Source organism: Aotus nancymaae, unplaced genomic scaffold, assembly GCF_030222135.1.
Source record: "Aotus nancymaae isolate 86718 unplaced genomic scaffold, 86718_ANA_hifiasm-v0.15.2.pri h1tg000062l, whole genome shotgun sequence".
Lineage (NCBI taxonomy): Eukaryota > Metazoa > Chordata > Mammalia > Primates > Aotidae > Aotus > Aotus nancymaae.
This window is the reverse complement of record NW_026988476.1, coordinates 1,703,858-1,723,173: the sequence shown is the minus strand read 5'-3', so window position 1 is coordinate 1,723,173 and position 19,316 is coordinate 1,703,858. Positions and strand designations below refer to the sequence as shown.

General features: G+C 39.0%; 1 protein-coding gene across 8 annotated transcripts in view; it reads left to right on the top strand.

Moving 5' to 3' along the window:
• HEATR5A (HEAT repeat containing 5A) overlaps positions 1-19,316 on the top strand; it is a 136,817-nt gene that overhangs the window by 10,289 nt on the left and 107,212 nt on the right. For 7 of the 8 annotated variants that reach the window (XM_064365765.1, XM_064365767.1, XM_064365768.1 and 4 more), the window contains exons 2-5: positions 12,030-12,172; positions 13,692-13,891; positions 16,230-16,441; positions 17,973-18,081. In XM_064365765.1, coding sequence (XP_064221835.1) covers positions 13,766-13,891; positions 16,230-16,441; positions 17,973-18,081 — 447 coding nt within the window. In that variant the 5' untranslated portion in view covers positions 12,030-12,172; positions 13,692-13,765. Of the gene's footprint in view, positions 1-12,029; positions 12,173-12,211; positions 12,303-13,691; positions 13,892-16,229; positions 16,442-17,972; positions 18,082-19,316 lie in introns of those variants that run through there. The other variant, XM_064365764.1, reaches the window with a different exon arrangement.

Here is a 19,316-nt window from a genome sequence, read left to right as displayed (position 1 = left end):
AGATTAAAGCTAATTACTATATTTTGGGGAAAGGTTTGGATTTTAGGATATATCTATGTTTCTTGAAGTATGGGAGTTCTTGAGAGTTGGGTTTTTTGTTTACTTTATGCTTTTTGTTCAGAACTGAGGAACTAAGACTATAGGGTGAGTCGAAGCTGTTATGGTGTCTTTTAGAGAAGTAAAAGTCAAAGAAAAGTAATTGAAATTTAAGTATGAGACATGTCTCAATACTTAGGCACTTCATACTTTCTGGAATTAGTTTCATTTACTGTTTAGTGACTTTGTCATTTTGTGAATTATTTTCATGCTCCAGAAGGAAAACACTAACAAACCAATCCAATAAACCTACCTTATCTTGTGTCCAGTGTCCTCTTTATTTGTGATTTTTCCCTTTTCCCTCTTTGAAATGATATAATCATTTTAAGAAACTAAAATGACCGGGAAGATTATGAATACTTTTTTGTTCCAATAAATTTCAACATATGTTTCCATCTCTACCAAAATAGATCTGTAGACTCTAGAGAGAGAAAATTATATTAACATTTTCTATCAGGACCGAAATAATCAGCAGCCTGTATGTTTGTTTGTTGACATTGTTGGAGGTGCTTACACTACCTTGCCTAAATAAAATTGAAGTTAACTCATTTTCAGATGAATTAAAACCAACCCTTGTTGATAATACAGTTAGTTTTGTTTGTTTTGAGACAGCATCTTGCCAAGGGTGGAGTGCAGTGGTGGCCTGTGATCTTGGCCCACTGCAACCTCTGCCTCCCTGTCTCAAGGGATCCTCCAATCTCAGCCTCATGAACACCTGGGACTGCAGGTATGCACCACCACACCCAACTAACTTTTGTATATTTTGTGGACACAGGGTTTTGCCATGTTGCCCAGGTTGGTCTTGAACTCCTGGGTTCAAGTGATCTGCCAGCATTGGCTTCCCAAAGTGCTGGGATCACAGCGTGAGCCACCATGCCTGGCCTGATAATACGGTTAACTGCTCTCAGAGATGATTTTGGAGTAAGTTATTTTAGAAAAGAAAACTCTGACCCTGGAATATTGGTGACCTGCTGGTTCTTTTTTCTATCAGTAGTCAATAATATACATAGTTGTTACTCTACGCTAATAAAGTCACGAGGCTTAATACAGAGCCATTTGAAAGAAAAGAATACTGTGCAAAATACAAACATTAGTACAGACATACGCTGTGTCTGATATTTGAAGACTGGTACTTAAGTTGAATCACATAAATTGTCAAGTCAGCCTTTTTTGACCTATAAAAATGGCAGTTTAATATAGTTTAACTTACTCATAGCTTAGTGGTTGTTAAAATTTTCCATTAAACTAGTTATTATCAGCAGAAGGGAGTGATTTTTGTTAAAGGATGTCTAGAAATGCATTGTCATTCTCAGGATTTCTTTGAAGTCTCACATCTTATCTTGAAGTGTTTTATTAATTTTGCCTTCTGTTATGCATTAAATCTGTGTTTTAATATAAAATAATGTTAAAAATTAATGCCTAGGGAAAACTTTAAGTAAAATTTGACCTCTAACATAGTAATATGCATCATAATCTGTTGGCGCACTGCTGGAATTATCCAAGTTTGAAAAGCATAATTTGGATATTACCTTGGTACCTTAGATCTAGTTCACAGTGCCTACTTTTCTCAATATAAAAACCTCTTGGATGAAAGAGTGACTGAGTAACTAGGAGTATCTATCATATACAAAGTACAGACAGTTTTGAAAGAGGCAAATAGTGCCCAGAGAAATATCTAGTCTAAAAGCAAGTACAAAGGTACTTAAGTACCTTTGTAACTTAGTTCAGTTATTGGCTTTAGCGTAAGCACATATAATGTTTGGCTGTAAAGTAATGGAATTAACATTCTTGTGTACCTTTTAAAAATATATTAATAGGGCTGGGCATGGTGGCTCACGCCTGTAATTCCAGCACTTTGGGAGGCTGAGACAGGTGGATCACGAGGTCAGGAGTTTGAGACCAGCTTGACCAACATGTTGAAACCCAATCTCTACTAAAAATCCAAAATTAGCTGGACTTGGTGGCACATGCCTGTAATCTCAGCTACTAGGGAGGCTGAGACAGGAGAATTGCTTCAACCCAGAAGGTGGAGGTTGCAGTGAGCCGAGATCACGCTATTGCACTCCAGCCTAGAGAATAAGAGTGAAACTCCATCTCAAAAAGACAAAAAATATATATAGAGAGAGAGAATAAGTGATGATGACAGTACATATTAATATTTCTCCTTGGAACAATTTGCTTAGGTCTAGAAGTTGCTAGGTGCTAACAGTATTTTGACTGATACTTCATACTATATTGCATTCATGGAGAGGCATAATATACATTAACTTAATTAAATACCCTGAGAAATCTTGTAGGTAAAAATCCCTAACTTTGTCTTAATGCAAGATTCCCAAATTTGTTACATCAAGGAACCTGATTACATATACTGTTTGAGTTCCATATATCCACAAATTATGTACAACATGTTTCTATCTCTGCCAAAATAGATCTGTAAACTCTAGTGAGAGAGTTTTTAAAAAATGACCGACTTTGGATTTTTTTGTTTTTTGATCATGGCTCACTGTAGCCTCAACCTTCTGGGCTCAAGTGATCTTCCTACCTCAGCCACCTGACTAGCTGAAACTGCAGGTGTGCACCACCATGCCCAGCTAATTTTTTTTATTTTTTGTAGAGATGGGGTCTCACTATGTTGCCCAGGCTGGTGTTGAACTCATGGGCTCAAGCACCCCTCCCACTTTGTCCTCCTGAAGTCCTAGGATTATAAGTATGAGCCACTATGCCCAACCCCACTTCTCTTTTTTTTGGAGACAGAGGTTCCCTCTTGTCACCCAGGCTGGAGTGCGTTGGGGTGATCTTGGCTCACTGCAACCTCTGCCTCCCGGGTTCCACACCCCAGCCTCCTGAGTAGCTGGGAATACAGGCACATGCCACCAGGCCTGGCTAATTTTTTGTATTTTTAGTAGAGATGGGGTTTCACCATGTTGGCCAGGCTGGTCTCGAACTCCTGACCACAGGTTACCCACCCACCTCAGCCTCCCAAAGTGCTGGGATTATGGGCGTGAGCCACCATGCCTCTCCTAACCTCCCATATTTTTGAGGGGCTTGATTGGATGAAAGGGTGGCAGCATAGTATGTTGTGGTTAAAACACATGAATCTAAAGTCAGATTACTTAAGTGCACACCCAGGTTCTGTGTGACCTTAGGAAAGTTACTTAGCTTCTCTGTGCTTCAATGTTCTCATCTGTGAAATAGGGCTAATAAAAAACAGCTGCTTCATGGACATTTGGCAGATTATTCAAGAAAATAATGTAAAACACTTAGAGTACTGCTTAAACTATAAGTAGTCAGTAAATTTTAGCTGCTTCTGTTAAATATAGCTGGCATTACATTTGGAGCAGCAGTTTTATGAAATCCTTTATTTTTTTTTTTATTGCATTTTAGGTTTGGGGATACATGTGAAGAACATGGAAGATTGTTGCATAGGTACACACGTGACAGTGTGATTTGCTGCCTTCCTCCCCTTCACCTATATTTGGCATTTCTCCCGGTGCTATCTCTCCCCAACTCCCCACCCTCTGCTGTCCCTCCTCTATTTCCCCCCAACAGACCCCAGTGTGTAGTGCTCCCCTCCCTGTGTCCATGTGTTCTCATTGTTCAACACCCACCTATGAGTGAGAACATGCGGTGTTTGATTTTGTGTTCTTGTGTCAGTTTGCTGAGAATGATGGTTTCCAGCTTCATCCATGTCCCTACAAAGGACGCAAACCCATCATTTTTGATGACTGCATAATATTCCATGGTGTATATGTGCCACATTTTCCCTGTCCAATCTATCATCGATGGGCATTTGGGTTGGTTCCAGGTCTTTGCTATTGTAAACTGTGCTGCAATGAACATTCGTGTGCATGTGTCCTTATAGTAGAATGATTTATAATCCTTTGGATATATACCCAGTAATGGGATTGCTGGGTCAAATGGAATTTCTATTTCTAAGTCCTTGAGGAGTTGCCACACTGTCTTCCACAATGGTCCAACTAATTTACACTCCCACCAATAGTGTAAAAGTGTTCCTATTTCTCCATATCCTCTCCAGCATCTGTTGTCTCCAGATTTTTTAATGATCACCATTCTAACTGATGTGAGATGGTATCTCAATGTAGTTTTGATTTGCATTTCTCTAATGACCAGTGATGGTGAGCATTTTTTCATGTTTGTTGGCCTCAGGTTTGTCTTCTTTTGTAAAGTGTCTGTTCGTATCCTTCGCCCACTATTGAATGGGCTTGTTTTTTTCTTGTAAATCTGTTATAGTTTTTTGTAAATTCTGGATATCAGCCCGTTGTCAGATGGGTAAACTGCAAAAATTTTTTCCCATTCTGTTGGTCGCCGAATCACTCTAATGACTGTTTCTTTTGCCGTGCAGAAGCTGTGGAGTTTGATTAGGTCCCATTTGTCTATTTTGGCTTTTGTTGCCAATGCTTTTGGTGTTTTGATCATGAAGTCCTTGCCTACACCTATGTTCTGAATGGTTTTGCTTAGATTTTCTTCTAGGGTTTTTATGGTGTTAGGTCTTATGTTTAAGTCTTTAATCCATCTGGAGTTAATTTTAGTGTAAGCTGTCAGGAAGGGGTCAAGTTCCTGTGTTCTGCACATGGCCAGCCAGTTTCCCCAACACCATTTATGAAACAGGGAATCCTTTCCCCATTGCTTGTTTTTCTCAGGTTTGTCAAAGATCGGATGGTTGTAGATATGTTGTGTTGTCTCCGAGGCCTCTGTTCTGTTCCATTGGTCTCTATCTCTGCTTTGGTACCAGTACCATGCTGTTTTGATTACTGTAGCCTTGTAGTATAGTTTGAAGTCCGGTAGTGTGATGCCTCCTGCTTTGTTCTTTTTGCTTAGAATTGACTTGGCTATGTGGGCTCTCTTTTGGTTCCATATGAAGTTTAAGGTGGTTTTTTCCAGTTCTGTGAAGAAGGTCATTGGTAGCTTGATGGGGATAGCGTTGAATCTGTAAATTACTTTGGGCAGTATGGCCATTTTCACGATATTGATTCTTCCTAACCATGAACATGGAATGTTTCTCAATCTGTTTGTGTGCTCTCTTATTTCGTTGAGTAGTGGTTCATGGTTCTCCTTGAAGAGGTCCTTTGCGTTCCTTGTTAGTTATATTCCTAGGTATTTTATTCTCTTTGTAGCAATTGTGAATGGCAGTTTGTTCTTGATTTGGCTCTCTTTAAGTCTGTTATTGGTGTATAGGAATGCTTGCGATTTTTGCACATTGATTTTGTATCCTGAGACTTTGCTGAAGTTGCTTATCAGTTTCAGGAGATTTCAGACTGAGACGATGGGGTCTTCTAGATATACAATCATGCCGTCTGCAAATAGAGACAATTTGACTTCCTCCTTTCCTAATTGAATACCCTTTATTTCTTTTTCTTGCCTGATTGCTCTGGCTAGAACTTCCAGTACTGTATTGAATAGGAGTGATGAGAGAGGGCATCCTTGTCTAGTGCCAGATTTCAAAGGGAATGCTTCCAGTTTTTGCCCATTCAGTCTGATACTGGCTGTTGGTCTGTCGTAAATAGCTTTTATTATTTTGAGATACATTCCGTCAATACCTAGTTTATTGAGGATTTTTAGCATGAAGGGCTGTTGGATTTTGTCAAAGGCCTTCTCTGCATTAATTGAGATAATCATGTGGTTTTTGTCTTTGGTTCTGTTTATGTGGTGAATTACATTTATAGACTTGCATATGTTGAACCAACCTTGCATCCCCAGGATGAATCCTACTTGATCATGGTGGATAAGCTTTTTGATGTGCTGTTGCAGTCAGCTTGCCAGTATTTTATTGAAGATTTTTGCATCTATGTTCATCATGGATATTGGCCTGAAGTTTTCTTTTCTTGTTGAGTCTCTGCCGGGTTTTGGTCTCATACAATGATTTGGGAAGGATTCCCTCTTTTTGGATTATTTGGAATAGTTTCCGAAGGAATGGTACCAGCTCCTCTTTGTATGTCTCGTAGAATTCAGCTGTGAACCTACCTGGACCTGGGCTTTTTTTGGATGGTTGGCTCTTAATTGCTGCCACAACTTCAGACCTTGTTATTGGTCTATTCAGGGTTTCGACTTCTTCCTGGTTTAGGCTTGGGAGGATGCAAGTGTCCAGGAATTTATCCATTTCTTCCAGGTTTCCTAGTTTATGTGCATAGAGTTGTTTGTAATAATCTCTGATGATGGTTTGAATTTCTGTGGAATCTGTGGTGATATCCCCTTTATCGTTTTTTATTGCATCAATTTGGTTATTCTCTCTCTTCTTTTTTATTAATCTGGCTAGTGATTTATTTTGTTGATCTTTTCGAAAAACCGGCTCCTGGATTTATTGATTTTTTTGAAGGGTTTTTTGTGTCTCTATCTCCTTCAGTTCTCCTCTGATCTTAGTTATTTCTTGTCTTCTGCTAGATTTTGAGTTTTTTTGATCTTGCTCCTCTAGCTCTTTCAATTTTGATGATGGGTGTCAATTTTTGATCTCTCCTTGCTTCTCATGTGGGTACTTATTGCTATATATTTTCCTCTAGAGACTGCTTTAAATGTGTCCCAGAGATTCTGGTATGTTGTGTCTTCATTCTCATTGGTTTTGAAGAACATCTTTATTTCTGCCTTAATTTCATTGTCTATCCAGTCAACATTCAAGAGCCAGTTGTTCATTTTCCACGAAGCTGTGCGGTTCTGAGTTAGTTTCTGAATTCTGAGTTCTGACTTGATTGCACTGTGATCTAAGAGACTGTTTGTTATGATTTCCGTTCTTTTGCATTTCCTGAGGAGTGATTTACTTCCAATTATGTGGTCAATTTTAGAGTAGGTGTGATGTGGTGCTGAGAAGAATGCATATTCTGTGGATTTGAAGTGGAGAGTTCTGTAAATGTCTATTAGGTTTGTTTGTTCCAGGTCTGAGTTCAAGTCCTGGATATGCTTGTTAATTTTCTGTCTCGTTGATCTGTCTAATATTGACAATGGGGTGTTAAGGTCTCCCACTATTATTGTGTGGGAGTCTAAGTCTCTTTGTAAGTCATTAAGAACTTGCCTTATGTATCTGGGTGCTCCTGTATTGGGTGCATATATATTTAGGATCGTTAGCTTTTCTTGTTGCATTGATCCTTTTTCCATTATGTAATGTCCTTCTTTGTCTCTTTTGATCTTTGTTGCTTTAAAGTCTACTTTGTCAGAGACTAGAATTGCAACTCCTGCTTTTTTCTCCTCTCCATTTGCTTGGTAAATCTTCCTCCATCCGTTTATTTTGAGGCTTTGTGTATCCTTGCATGTGAGATGGGTTTCCTGGATACAGCACACTGATGGGTTTTGGCGTTTTATCCAATTTGCTAGTCTGTGTCTTTTGATTGGGGCATTTAATCCATTTACATTTAGGGTTAATATTGTTATGTGTGAATTTGATACTGCCATTTTGATGCTAGCTGGCTGTTTTGCCCATTGGTTGATGCAGATTCTTCATTGTGTTGATGCTCTTTACCATTTGGGATGTTTTTGGAGTGGCTAGTACTGGTTGATCCTTTCTATGTGTAGTGTGTCTTTCAGGAGCTCTTGTAAAGCAGGCCTGGTGGTGATGAAATCTCTGAGTACTTGCTTGTCCGCAAAGGATTTTATTTTTCCTTCACTTATGAAGCTTAGTTTGGCTGGATATGAAATTCTGGGTTGAAAGTTGTTTTCTTTAAGGATGTTGAATATTGATCCCCACTCTCTTCTGGCTTGTAGAGTTTCTGCTGAGAGATCTGCTGTGAGTCTGATGGGCTTCCCTTTGTGGGTAACCCGACCTTTCTCTCTGGCTGCCCTTAGCATTTTCTCCTTCATTTCAACCCTGGTGAATCTGACGATTATGTGCCTTGGGGTTGCTCTTCTTGAGGAATATCTTTGTGGTGTTCTCTGTATTTCCTGGACTTGAATATTGACCTGTCTTGCTAGGTTGGGGAAGTTTTCCTGGATGATACCCTGAAGAGCATTTTCCAGCTTGGATTCATTCTCTTCATCACATTCAGGTACACCTATCAAATGTAGATTAGGTCTTTTCACATAGTCCCATATTTCTTGTTGACTTTATTCATTCCTTTTTACCCTTTTTTCTCTGATCTTGCCTTCTTGTTTTATTTCATTGAGTTGATCTTCAACCTCTGATATCCTTTCTTCTGCTTGGTCGATTCAGCTGTTGAAACTTGTGCATGCTTCGCGAAGTTCTCGTGTTGTGTTTTTCAGCTCCATCAATTCACTTATATTCCTCTCTAAGTTGTCCATTCTCGTTAGCATTTCGTCAAATCTTTTTTCAAGGTTCTTAGTTTCTTTGCATTGGGTTAGAACATGTTCTTTTAGCTCACAGAAGTTTATTACCCACCTTCTGAAGCCTGATTCTGTCCTTTCATCACACTCATTCTCCATCCAGCCTTGTTCCCTGGCTGGTGAGGAGTTGTGATCCCTTGTGGGAGGAGAGGTGTTCTGGTTTCGGGTGTTTTTGTCCTTTTTGCACTGGTGTCTTCCCATCATTGTGGATTTATCCACCTGTCATCTTTGTAGTTGTTGACTTTCAGATTCGGTCTCTGAGTGGACGTCCTGTTTGTTGATGATGAAGTTATTTCTGTTTCTTAGTTTTCCTTCTAACAGTCTGGTCTCTCTGCTGTAGGACTGCTGAAGTCCACTCCAGGCCCTGCTTGCCTGGGGATCATCTGCAGCAGCTGCAGAACAGTAAGGGTTGCTACCAGTTTCTTCTGCTATCTTTGTCCCAGAAGGATACCCACCAAATGTCAGTCTGAGCTCTCCTTTATGAGGTGACTCTTTGGATATACAGGGGTCAGGGAGCTGCTTGAGGAGACAGTCTGTCCTTTATAGGAGCTCAAGTGCTGAACTGTGAGCTCTGTTGTTCATTCAGAGCTGCTGGGCAGGTATGTTTAAGTCTGCTGCAGCAGAACTCATAAACCACTTTTTTCCCCCAGGTGTTCTGTCCCGGGGAGTTAGGGCTTTATTTATGAGTTTCCATTGTGCTGCTGCCTTTTTTTTCAGGGCTGCCCTGCCCGGCAAGGAGGCAGCCTAGTCACTGTCTGCCGGCAGAGGCTTTGCTGAGCTGCTGTGGGCTCCACCCAGCTGCCGTGTGAACTTCCCTGCAGTCCTGTTTATATGGGTGTAGTTAGAACTGCCTCGGCAATGGTGGCTCACCTCTGTAATGGCGGACTCTTATCTGTAATGGCGGGTTGCCTCGCAATGGCGGGTTGCCTTGGCAATGGCAGGCTACCTCAGCAATGAGGGACTACCTCTGTAGTGGTGGAGTGCCTCGGTAATGGCGGATGCCCCTCCCCCACAGAGCTGGACCATCGCGGGTTCAGCTGTGCTTGCTGTGAAACTCTCAGCCCAGAGCGTTTCCAATTGCTGGGTGTTTTTTTGGTGGGGGTGGGAGCAGCCGAGCCTGATCACCTGGCTCCCTGCGTCAGAGCCTTTTTTTTTTTTTTTAGTTGAATGGTGGACTCTCTCCCAGGTGTTCTAGTCGCCTGTTGAAAAGGCACTGGGGTCTGTGTGATTTCCCATGTGGCGACTCACGGTGCCGGCTGAAACAGCGACGCTGGGATTCGTGGCACTTTTTTGCCCGGGAATCTCCTGGCCTGGCTCCCTGTTTCAGTCCCCTTTTTTTAAATCAGATGAATGGGCGAGTCTACCTTCCCAGAGCTCCACTGCCAGCTAAAAGGGGACCCAGTCCCGTTTAGTCTGCACTGGGAACCGCCGTGCTGGGGCACCAGCAAAACAGCCACATCAGCCAAAAAGCCGCGCTGGCGACCTGTGGGGCTCCTCTGCCTGGCAATCTCCTGGTCTGTGGGCAATAAAAATCCGTCTGGAAATGCGGCATCCACTCACCCTCTGCACTTTTACTAGGAGCTGCAATCCTGAGCTGCTCCTACCCGGCCATCTTGGATCTTCCGCCATCTGAAATCCGTTTTTCAAGTAGCAACTAACTATATTTTGAAAAATATATTTAAATATATTGACATATATGTTCATTTACAGTAAACAAATTACCTTGTAATGTCAACAGAAACATAAGGGAAACTAAGAGAAAAATTAGAAAAATAAGCATTCTTCAGGTATATGTAGGGTTGTGGTTATATTAAAACATAGAGCAAATAACATTGAATTTCTATCCATCTTCCTGAGGTGAGACTTCAGATAAGAGTGGGAGCATCTGTTTGCAAAATGTCCTTGCTTATCACATTGGTAGTGCATATGTGGAGCTCTCAGGTGCATTTTAGACTTGTGAATTTAAATGTGAGATTACCAGTATGAATTGTCTACTTCCTTTAGGAGTAATTTTACGTAAGGAATGTATTGAGGGCATTAGAGATGACTTTTTGCCCTGCTTATGATCTCAGGCTTTTTACTGAATTATTTATCACATTGTGTTAGCTATTTTGCTTCTTGATAGATCATTTTACACCACAATATTGCTGCTGCCTGAGGGGGGAAAAATGTCTCTTCAACAGTCCAAATGACTTCTAGAAAGGGTAATTTGATTCTGAAGACAGGTTTTTGACTTGCCCTGGTTTTAATAAGAAATTTTCTCTGTGATACTGTGGTTATTCCTCACCCTACCAATATCATAGATACTAAGTGCAAACTTGCTTTTCATTTTCTGTGTACTTGGTAGGTTTCTTCCAGAAATTATTTCTGTAGCAGTTATTAACCTTATCCGTAATTGTGAATAGTTTGGCTAGGTCATTTTCATAATTTAAAAAGGAGAGGAGTGTTTTTTAAAACAAGCTATAATTTTTGTTGCTTCAGTAAAAATGAATGTTTAGCAGCATTGTTTATAGTTCTTTTTTTTTTTAATTTCCTGAAAGAGGGTCTCACTCTGTCTCCCAGGCTGGAGTGCAGTGGCATGATCTTGGCTCCCTGCGACCTCTGCCTTCCAGGCTCAAGCGGTTCTCCTGCCTCAGCCTCCCAAGTAGCTGGGACCACAGGTGCATACCACCATACTTGGCTAATTTTTGTATTTTTTGTAGAGACAGAGTTTTGCATGGTTGCAGGCTGGTCTTGAACACCTGCCTACCTTGGCCTCCCAAGTGCTGGGATTACAGGTGTGAGCCACCATACCTGGCCACATTGTTTATATTCTTTGTTCTGAAAAAGTGGCATTTTTGAAAATCACCTAAGATTTTCTTTCTCCCTCTCTCTTTCCTTTCCCTTTCTTTCTTTTTCTTTTTCTTTCTCTCTCTTTCTTTCTTTTTCTCCCCTTCTTCCCTTTCTTTTGGTGGAGACAGTTTCCCACCATGTTACCTAGGCTGGTCTCAAATTCCTGGCCTCAGCAATTCTCCTGCCTGGGCCTCTCAAAGTACTGGGACTACAGGAATGAGGCACTACACATGGCACTGGATATAGATTTTTTCTTTTTTTAAATTTTGAGACAGGGTCTCACTCTGCACCAGGCTGGAATGCAGTGGTGTGGTCATGGCTCACTGAAGTCTCAACCTCTCTGGCTCAAGCGATCCTCCTACCTCAGTCTCACAAGTAGCAAGGACTACCGGCACGTACCACCATGCCTAGTTTATTTTTTGACTTTTTATCAAGACAAGGTCTCTCTATGTTGTCCAGTCTGGTCTCAAACTCCTGGACTCAACACTCAAGTGATCCTCCTACCTCTGCCCCCTGAAGTGCTGGGATTACAGGTGTGAGCCACTGTGCCTGGCCCTGGACCCATATTTTTATGTGCAATCTTCTTATGTTTGAATGTTAGTCCTAATACATTGCAGGCAGTCTTGACCAACAGGGAACCAGTTTGTGACTACTGTATTTTAAAGAGACTCTTTTCAGTTATATTATAATTATGATGACCTGGTACTCTTAAGTAATTTTAAACACATAAACCCTTGAGAACAACATGAGAAAAACATGAGAAAAAGAAAAGCCTTTCCCATGTCTGTCATCTAATTTTCTTTTTTTTTTCCTTTCAGACGGAGTCTTGCTGTCGCCAGGCTGGAGTGCAGTGGCGCAATCTTGGCTCACTGCAGCCTCCACCTCCTGGGTTCAAGCAATTCTTCTGCCTCAGCCTCCCGAGTAGCTGGGACCACAGACGCATGCTACCACGCCCGGCATGGTATTTTTAGTAGCATGGTATTTTGTATTTTTAGTAGAGACGGGGTTTCACCATGTTGACTAGGATGGTCTCGATCTCTTGACCTCGTGATCTGCCCGCCTCGGCCTCCCAAAGTGCTGGGATTGCAGGCGTAAGCTACCATGCCCAACCTGTCATCTAATTTTCTAATAACCTCTTTGGTTACTGGCTTCTCTGTAAAAGCATGAGATTTGTTTAGGGAAATGTGAGATATGTATTTTAAATATTTTAGTTAAATTAGCAATAGCATTTTATCTATATTCCTATAAAATTCCAATTAACTTGTTTCTATTTCGGTACATTAGTGGATTGGAATACTCATCTTTTGTATATGTATATGGTACCTTCTATGTTCTTTAATGTTCCTGATGATAACTGCTACTCCTATAAGTAGTAGTATTTTTTTAATAGTCAATTTATGTTTTATTTCTTTTCTTAAATAATTTTTTTCTACTTTTTATTGTGCTTTTTAAAATGCAGAAAAATGAAAAGTAGTGAAATGATCACTTACGTACCCACTACCTATATTTGACTGTTAATATTTTGTCATATTTTATGGTTGAGTGAGCGATTTACTTAACCATTTGAAAAGTAGGTTACAATAAAGCATGCACCTCCTAAAAATAAAAAATTCTGTCTTGTAATCAGAATGCCATCTTATAAATTTGTATGTAAATATGAATATATATGTATATACATACGTTTGTATGCTACGTGTGCTCTGCAACAGCACTAAGGTGTACCCAGGAGATGCTGATGAATAAGACAGTAATTTTTAAAACCCTGTGTCTTTGATTGTTTGCTACAACAAAATTAAGGCTACATTGGATCTAGGTCAGAGCAGCTATGATCTTTCTTGCTGTAATTCCTGGACAATACCCATTTTGAAAAGTTTGCTTTCACAAGACTTTCACAGATAAGCCTAGTTGAGATTGGACTCTCCTAAACTCCTAGCCTGAAACTACAAGCAGTGCCTTTATTAGGCTGGGGGACCAGATGCTAATGGACTTAAGTCCCTCTTGCATCTCCAGGTAAATACCAGGGCATGTACCTAGCTAAGCAAAGGCCCAGAGAGATGGCAAGCTTTAGCATTCTAGTAGAAGGTTTGGATATTTGGTGTCATTTGTTAATGTGTACCTATTACCCATTTTAGTAAGTTACTTAAAACTACAAAGAAAACCTAATATGGAATAAATAGTCTAACTAATCTTAAAATTTTCAGAATTTTAGTGGAATGTCTCTTCCATTTAGCAAGTTTTTGCATACCAGTGCCAATAATGATCCTCTATTTTACCTGTCTGCGTGAGTATAGAATACAAAGGTGGATGTTATATCAGTGTTAACTAGAACATTATTGGGATTTTCCCAGATTCACCCTAGAGCAGTTATAAAAAATATATACATTTAATTATGTTTTTACTTTATGGTAGAAGATTTCCAATATTATGATTGCCTTCCTTTTTACTCCCCTTTTAAAATACATTATTTTCCTGTATTGCAGATTTTTATTCTTAGGTATATTGACTGAAGTTTAATGAGAAGAACTGTGACCAGCTAGGAGAATTACTGCAAGGAATGGAATTAGCTCATAGCTTATTGCTGAATGAAGAAGCATACAATCAACTAGGTGAAGTTCAGAAGGCAGAGTTTATTTTTGAGTGGTTGAGCTATTTGGAGAAGCTGTTGTTAGCAACCAGCAGGGTGGGTAAAATGGCAACATCTGTTTTTTTGTTTAAGTGCCCATGTTTACTTCCTTTGGTTTGCTTTTCTAGTTTTTTCCAGAATAACCTAATTTAGCTTTAAAATGTTAGACTTTGTTAAAACTTAATGAAACATAGCACATTTTTTTGTTCCTTCATTCAGAATTTTTACTATTAAGGGCCAGGCGCGGTGGCTCACGCCTATAATCCCAGCACTTTGGGAGGCCCAGGCGGGTGGATCATGAGGTCAAAAGATCAAGACCATCCTGGTCAACATGGTGCAACCCCGTCTCTACTAAAAATACAAAAATTAGCTGGGCATGGTGACGTGTGCCTGTAGTCCCAGCTACTCGGGAGGCTGAGGCAGGAGAATTTCTTGAACCCAGGAGGCGGAGGTTGTGGTGAGCCGAGATCGTGCCATTGCACTCCAGCCTGGGTAGCAAGAGTGAAACTCCATCTCAAAAAAAAAAAGAATTTTTACTATTGTAAGAAGTTTTCACTATTCAGAAAAGCAGAAAAATTAGCTAATATTTTTAGTATTACTTTTAAAATATATGAAACAACAGCTACTTTTTATTATACTTTGTTTCTGTTATCTCCTCTGCATCTGTGTTCCTCCATGTACATAAAGTCCTGGTATAGTATAGTGCTAAACAATGTAATGGGAGTTTTACTTTAAAAAGGTATGACAACTTAAGGTGTATGAATTCAAGAGCCTGTGGTTAAACAGATTCTCTCTTAAAAGCTTGTGACATGAGTAGAAAAAAGGAAAACTGATCACTCATGCCCTTCACCTACATTCAGTAATTAATAACATTTTCCCATGTTTGGTTGATTAATTTACTAAGCCATTGAGGTGGTACTTTACTGCTAGCATACATCTCCTAAAAATATGAACTTTTTTTCATAATCACAGTACTTTATGCAATGCAGAAGTGGTACAAAAACACTATTCATCAAGACATTTAGAATTTAACAAAAGACATTGTATTTGTGAATTTAAAATAATAGCATTCTAAACACATTCTTGTTCTAAGACAACAGGGAGCTATGTGACTCTAGTTATCAAATATTTGACAAGTTTGCTGATCTTTAAAAGAGAAGGAAAAAAAAAGCAACTTCTAGATGTGGGGAAAAAAATTAACAAAGGACAAATTTCTATATACTGACAAATATTTTACTGTGGAAATTTAGGTCTTAGTGAGCACCTGAATACCATTAGCTTTGTAATGATACTGTGTACTCCTTATTCAGATAGCAGACAAGGAAAATGAAATAACATTATTAACATTTATATACATAAGCTTGCAAAAAAGAAAATTGCATTACACTTAGGAACAGATCTGAATAAAACAGGTAACCATTACAAGGTCAGCTCTGGTTATAGATTATAGGTTACTGCTTTATGCAGATATATATGGGGGAGACGTAGGCTTAATAACTCATATGCTGTAGTTGAAAATACAAATTTGGGCTTGCTGATGCATGTTTGTAGACCCAGTTACTTGGTAGGCTGAGACAGGAGGATTGCTTGAGCTCAGGAATTTGAGACTGTAGTGAGTGCAGCACTATGATCACTCCTGTGAATAGCCATTGCACTCTAGCCCAGGGAACATAGTGCAACCTTGTGTATTAGTCTGTTCTCACACTGCTGTAAACAACTACCTGAGACTGAGTAGTTTATGAAGAAAAGAGGTTTAATTAATGTACAGTTATGCAAGCTTAATAGGAAGCATGACTGGGAGGCCTCAGGAAACTTAATCACGAGAGAAGGCGAAGGGATAGTGAGGACCTTCTTCACATGGTGGCAGGAAGGGTTTGGGGGAAGTGTCACACACTTTTAAAGCATCATATCTTGTGAGAACTCACTCACTATCACAAGAACAGTATGGGGTAAATCCACCCCCATGATCCTTTCACCTCCTAGCAGGCCCTTCCCCTGACACATGGGATTTACAATTCAACATGAGATTTGGGTGGGGACACAGAGCCAAACCATATCACCTTGTCTCTATTAAAAATAATACAAATTTGCTCTGCCTTTCAAACAAAAGAAGAAAGATTTAGAATTAATACAGCCCTTATATTTGTTAACAGAGATTGTAGTATAATGTGGTTCAGAATTTTTAGAGGGATTTTTGGAGTTATTAGCAGGGCAACAAACTACATGTTAGTCTGTCATAATGACCACGCTCCCAACTTATTTGTAACTTCTAGTCAAAATAAATTTGTATTTTTCAAAGGCCTTTTTAGTTCTTAAATATATGAAAGAAAAATGTTAGAGGGTTACGTATAATTATATTGACTTTAAATTGTCTTTGTGTTACCTTTCTTTCTAGAATGATGTAAAGGAGAAACAGAAGACTCTTGTTGAACAGCTCCTCTCCTTGTTGAATAGCTCCCCAGGGCCTCCTACCCGCAAACTCCTTGCTAAGAATCTAGCCATACTTTATAGTATCGGAGACACATTCTCTGTTTATGAGACAATCGATAAATGTAATGATCTTATTCGTAGCAAAGATGATTCTCCAAGTTATCTTCCCACTAAGCTGTAAGTCAAACATTAAAACAGAACCAAAAACAAAGTATTACTTCCTGTTGTATCATTTTTGTGAAGTACCCAAAGGACTTAACAATTTCTTTGAAACTGAATGCAAACTCAGTTTTACTCATTTTTAAAATCTAACTTAAAGAAACTAACACTTTTCATATTGATTGTGAGAAACAATTCTTCTACAAATAGTTTAGACATATTTGAAGTCTAGATTTGAGATTCAAAACATCTTCCTAAAATTTTAGTAGTTGAGTATTTAAGAAAGATATTTTAAATTCTTCACGTTTTTGGATGCTTTTACAATTTATTCAATTCTTAATCATAAAAATTGATAATAAATTTCACATAGAAAAGTACTCTTCTAAGATCCTAGAAAGAACAGCTTAGTTTCTTTCTCTGTAGGATTTGGTTCATTTTATTACCTGTTATTTTTGAAAAGGCAATGAGCCATGTAGTATTTCTTTTTTTCTTCTGAGACAGAATCTCACTGTGTTGCCCAGGCTGGAGTGGCAGTGGCGTGATCTTGGCTCACTGCAACCTCTGCCTCCTGGGTTCAAGCAATTCTCCTGTCTTAGCCTCCTGAGGAGCTGACATTACAGGTGCATGCCACCACTTCAAGCTAATTTTTATATTTTTAGTAGATACAGGGTTTCACCTTGTTGGCTAGGCTGGTCTCAAACTCCCAACCTCAAGTGATCCACCTGCCTCGGCCTCCCAAAGTGCTGGGATTACAGGCGTGAGCCAATGCACCTGGCCACCATGTCATGATTCTATAGTTTTTATTGGTCTAATTTTTACCTTATAACAGTAACAGAATGTATTCCCCCATAATGTTTTCAGATTTCAAACTTGATAAGAACATTATATATTGTTTTTATTTTTATCTTTAAGCTTATCTTTTGATTAATATATGTAGCTTAGTTCTATTGAAATATTTTGTGGAATTTTGTAACAAATTTGAGGGTGTGGAATCTTTGGGCTGAGTAGTAGAGTAATCATAGATTGATACATCCTTATTATTGAAAGTATAATTATTTCATATTCATGTTAAGTGTCATGCCTTAGGATTTAACCACAGAATAGATTCTTGGAAATTTTATCCTTTCAAAGTAAAATTTAAAATAGTCACTTTTCAACAAATGATGCCGGTATAACTATATGTCCACATGCAAAAGAATGAATTTGGACCCTTCTGTCATACCATATGGAAAAAATTAACTCAAAATTGATCATAGATGTAAGTGTAACTGCCAAAACTATAAAACTCATAAGAAAAAACATGGGGGTAAATCTTTGCGGCCTTAGCTTAGGCAGCGTTTCTTAGATAAAGCACCAGAAAACACAACCGACAAAAAATAAATGAGACTTCATTACAATTAAAAATGTTGTGTTTCAAAGGATAATACAAAGAAAATGAAAAGACAACCAAGAGAATGGGGGAAATTTTTCAATAGTTATCCTTGTTCTAATATTTTTTTATTCCTATTTTTTCAGCTGTGACTAACTTAAAATTTAAATGTTGTTTCAGTGCTGCTGTGGTATGTTTGGGTTCCTTGTACAAGAAATTGGGTAGAATACTGGGTAACACCTTTACTGATACGGTGGGGAATATTCTTAAAGCTATGAAGAGTGCAGAGGTAAGTAACTACAAGTTCAGCCAAAGAATGAAAAGACAACATTTTATTGGTTTATGCTTTCCTGAGCAATTAAAGAGCTTTACATATAACAGACATGCATAGATATGAATATAAATATACCTGTAAATTAAATATACAGATACACAGTATGTACTCTGTATATTTAATCTCTGTTAGAAAAATAGTAATGCAGTAGATTTTCACATATTCATATAAACCCAAGCGGGTGAAAACTAAGGTATTCCACTGATAGGCCCATCCCTGCACTATTCTCTTACTCCACCTCTTCTATCTGATGGTACTTACTGGCGTCACCACGAGAGCTTGTCACCAGGTACTACATAGTTGATAAACACCGTATACCTTATGGATAGATGAGTTACTATACTAGCATCTGAAGGTAGTAAGGAATATAATCCAAGGGGAAAGGGTGTGGAGGATGTGTGACCAAGATCCAGATGACCTTTTAATTGCCAACAGAGTGAATTTTTAACTGTATCTTCCTTACTCAAATATGTGTGTCATTTACTACTCTGGAACACCTTTTGTTTTTGAGAATATCTCTTCATTTGACTTCTAAGATACTAAGATACTATAATCTCTTGCCATCTGTAGTTTTACTGGTGTTGAAATTAAAGCATTTATATGTTTGTTTAGCAAAAGGTTTAAATCTGTGGTCCCAATATGTAAGGACAACTTCTAACCTTTATATATAAAGAAATGGACATGGTAGTTTGCATCTGTAATCTCAGCTACTTGGGAGGCTGAGACAGGAGGATCATTTAAAGCCAGGAGTTTGAGACCACCCTGGCAACATTGGAAGACCCTGTCTCTACAAAAACATAAATTAGTTGGTGTATGGTGGTGAACACCTATAGTCCTAGCCCCTCGGAAGACTGAGGTGGGAGGATCACTTCAGCCCAGGAGTTCAAGGCTGCCGTGAGCTATGGTCATGCCACTGCACTCCATTCTGGGTGACAGAGCAAGACCCTATTGCTTAAAAAATATTCGTTAAAAAAATAAAAATCTAAAAACATCACACTGGTTACTCTTGTTACCTTATTTACAAAAATCATCTAGAAAACAGCTCTGAAGTAATATATAGTAATGTTGGTTGGATAGTCACACATTTTTTTAAAAACGTAACAAGGCAAAACATGGGAAAATTCCAATGAAAAATAGATTAAATTTTAAGAAGGATGTAGCTGATTCAAGAACTTTAACAAGTGAAGACT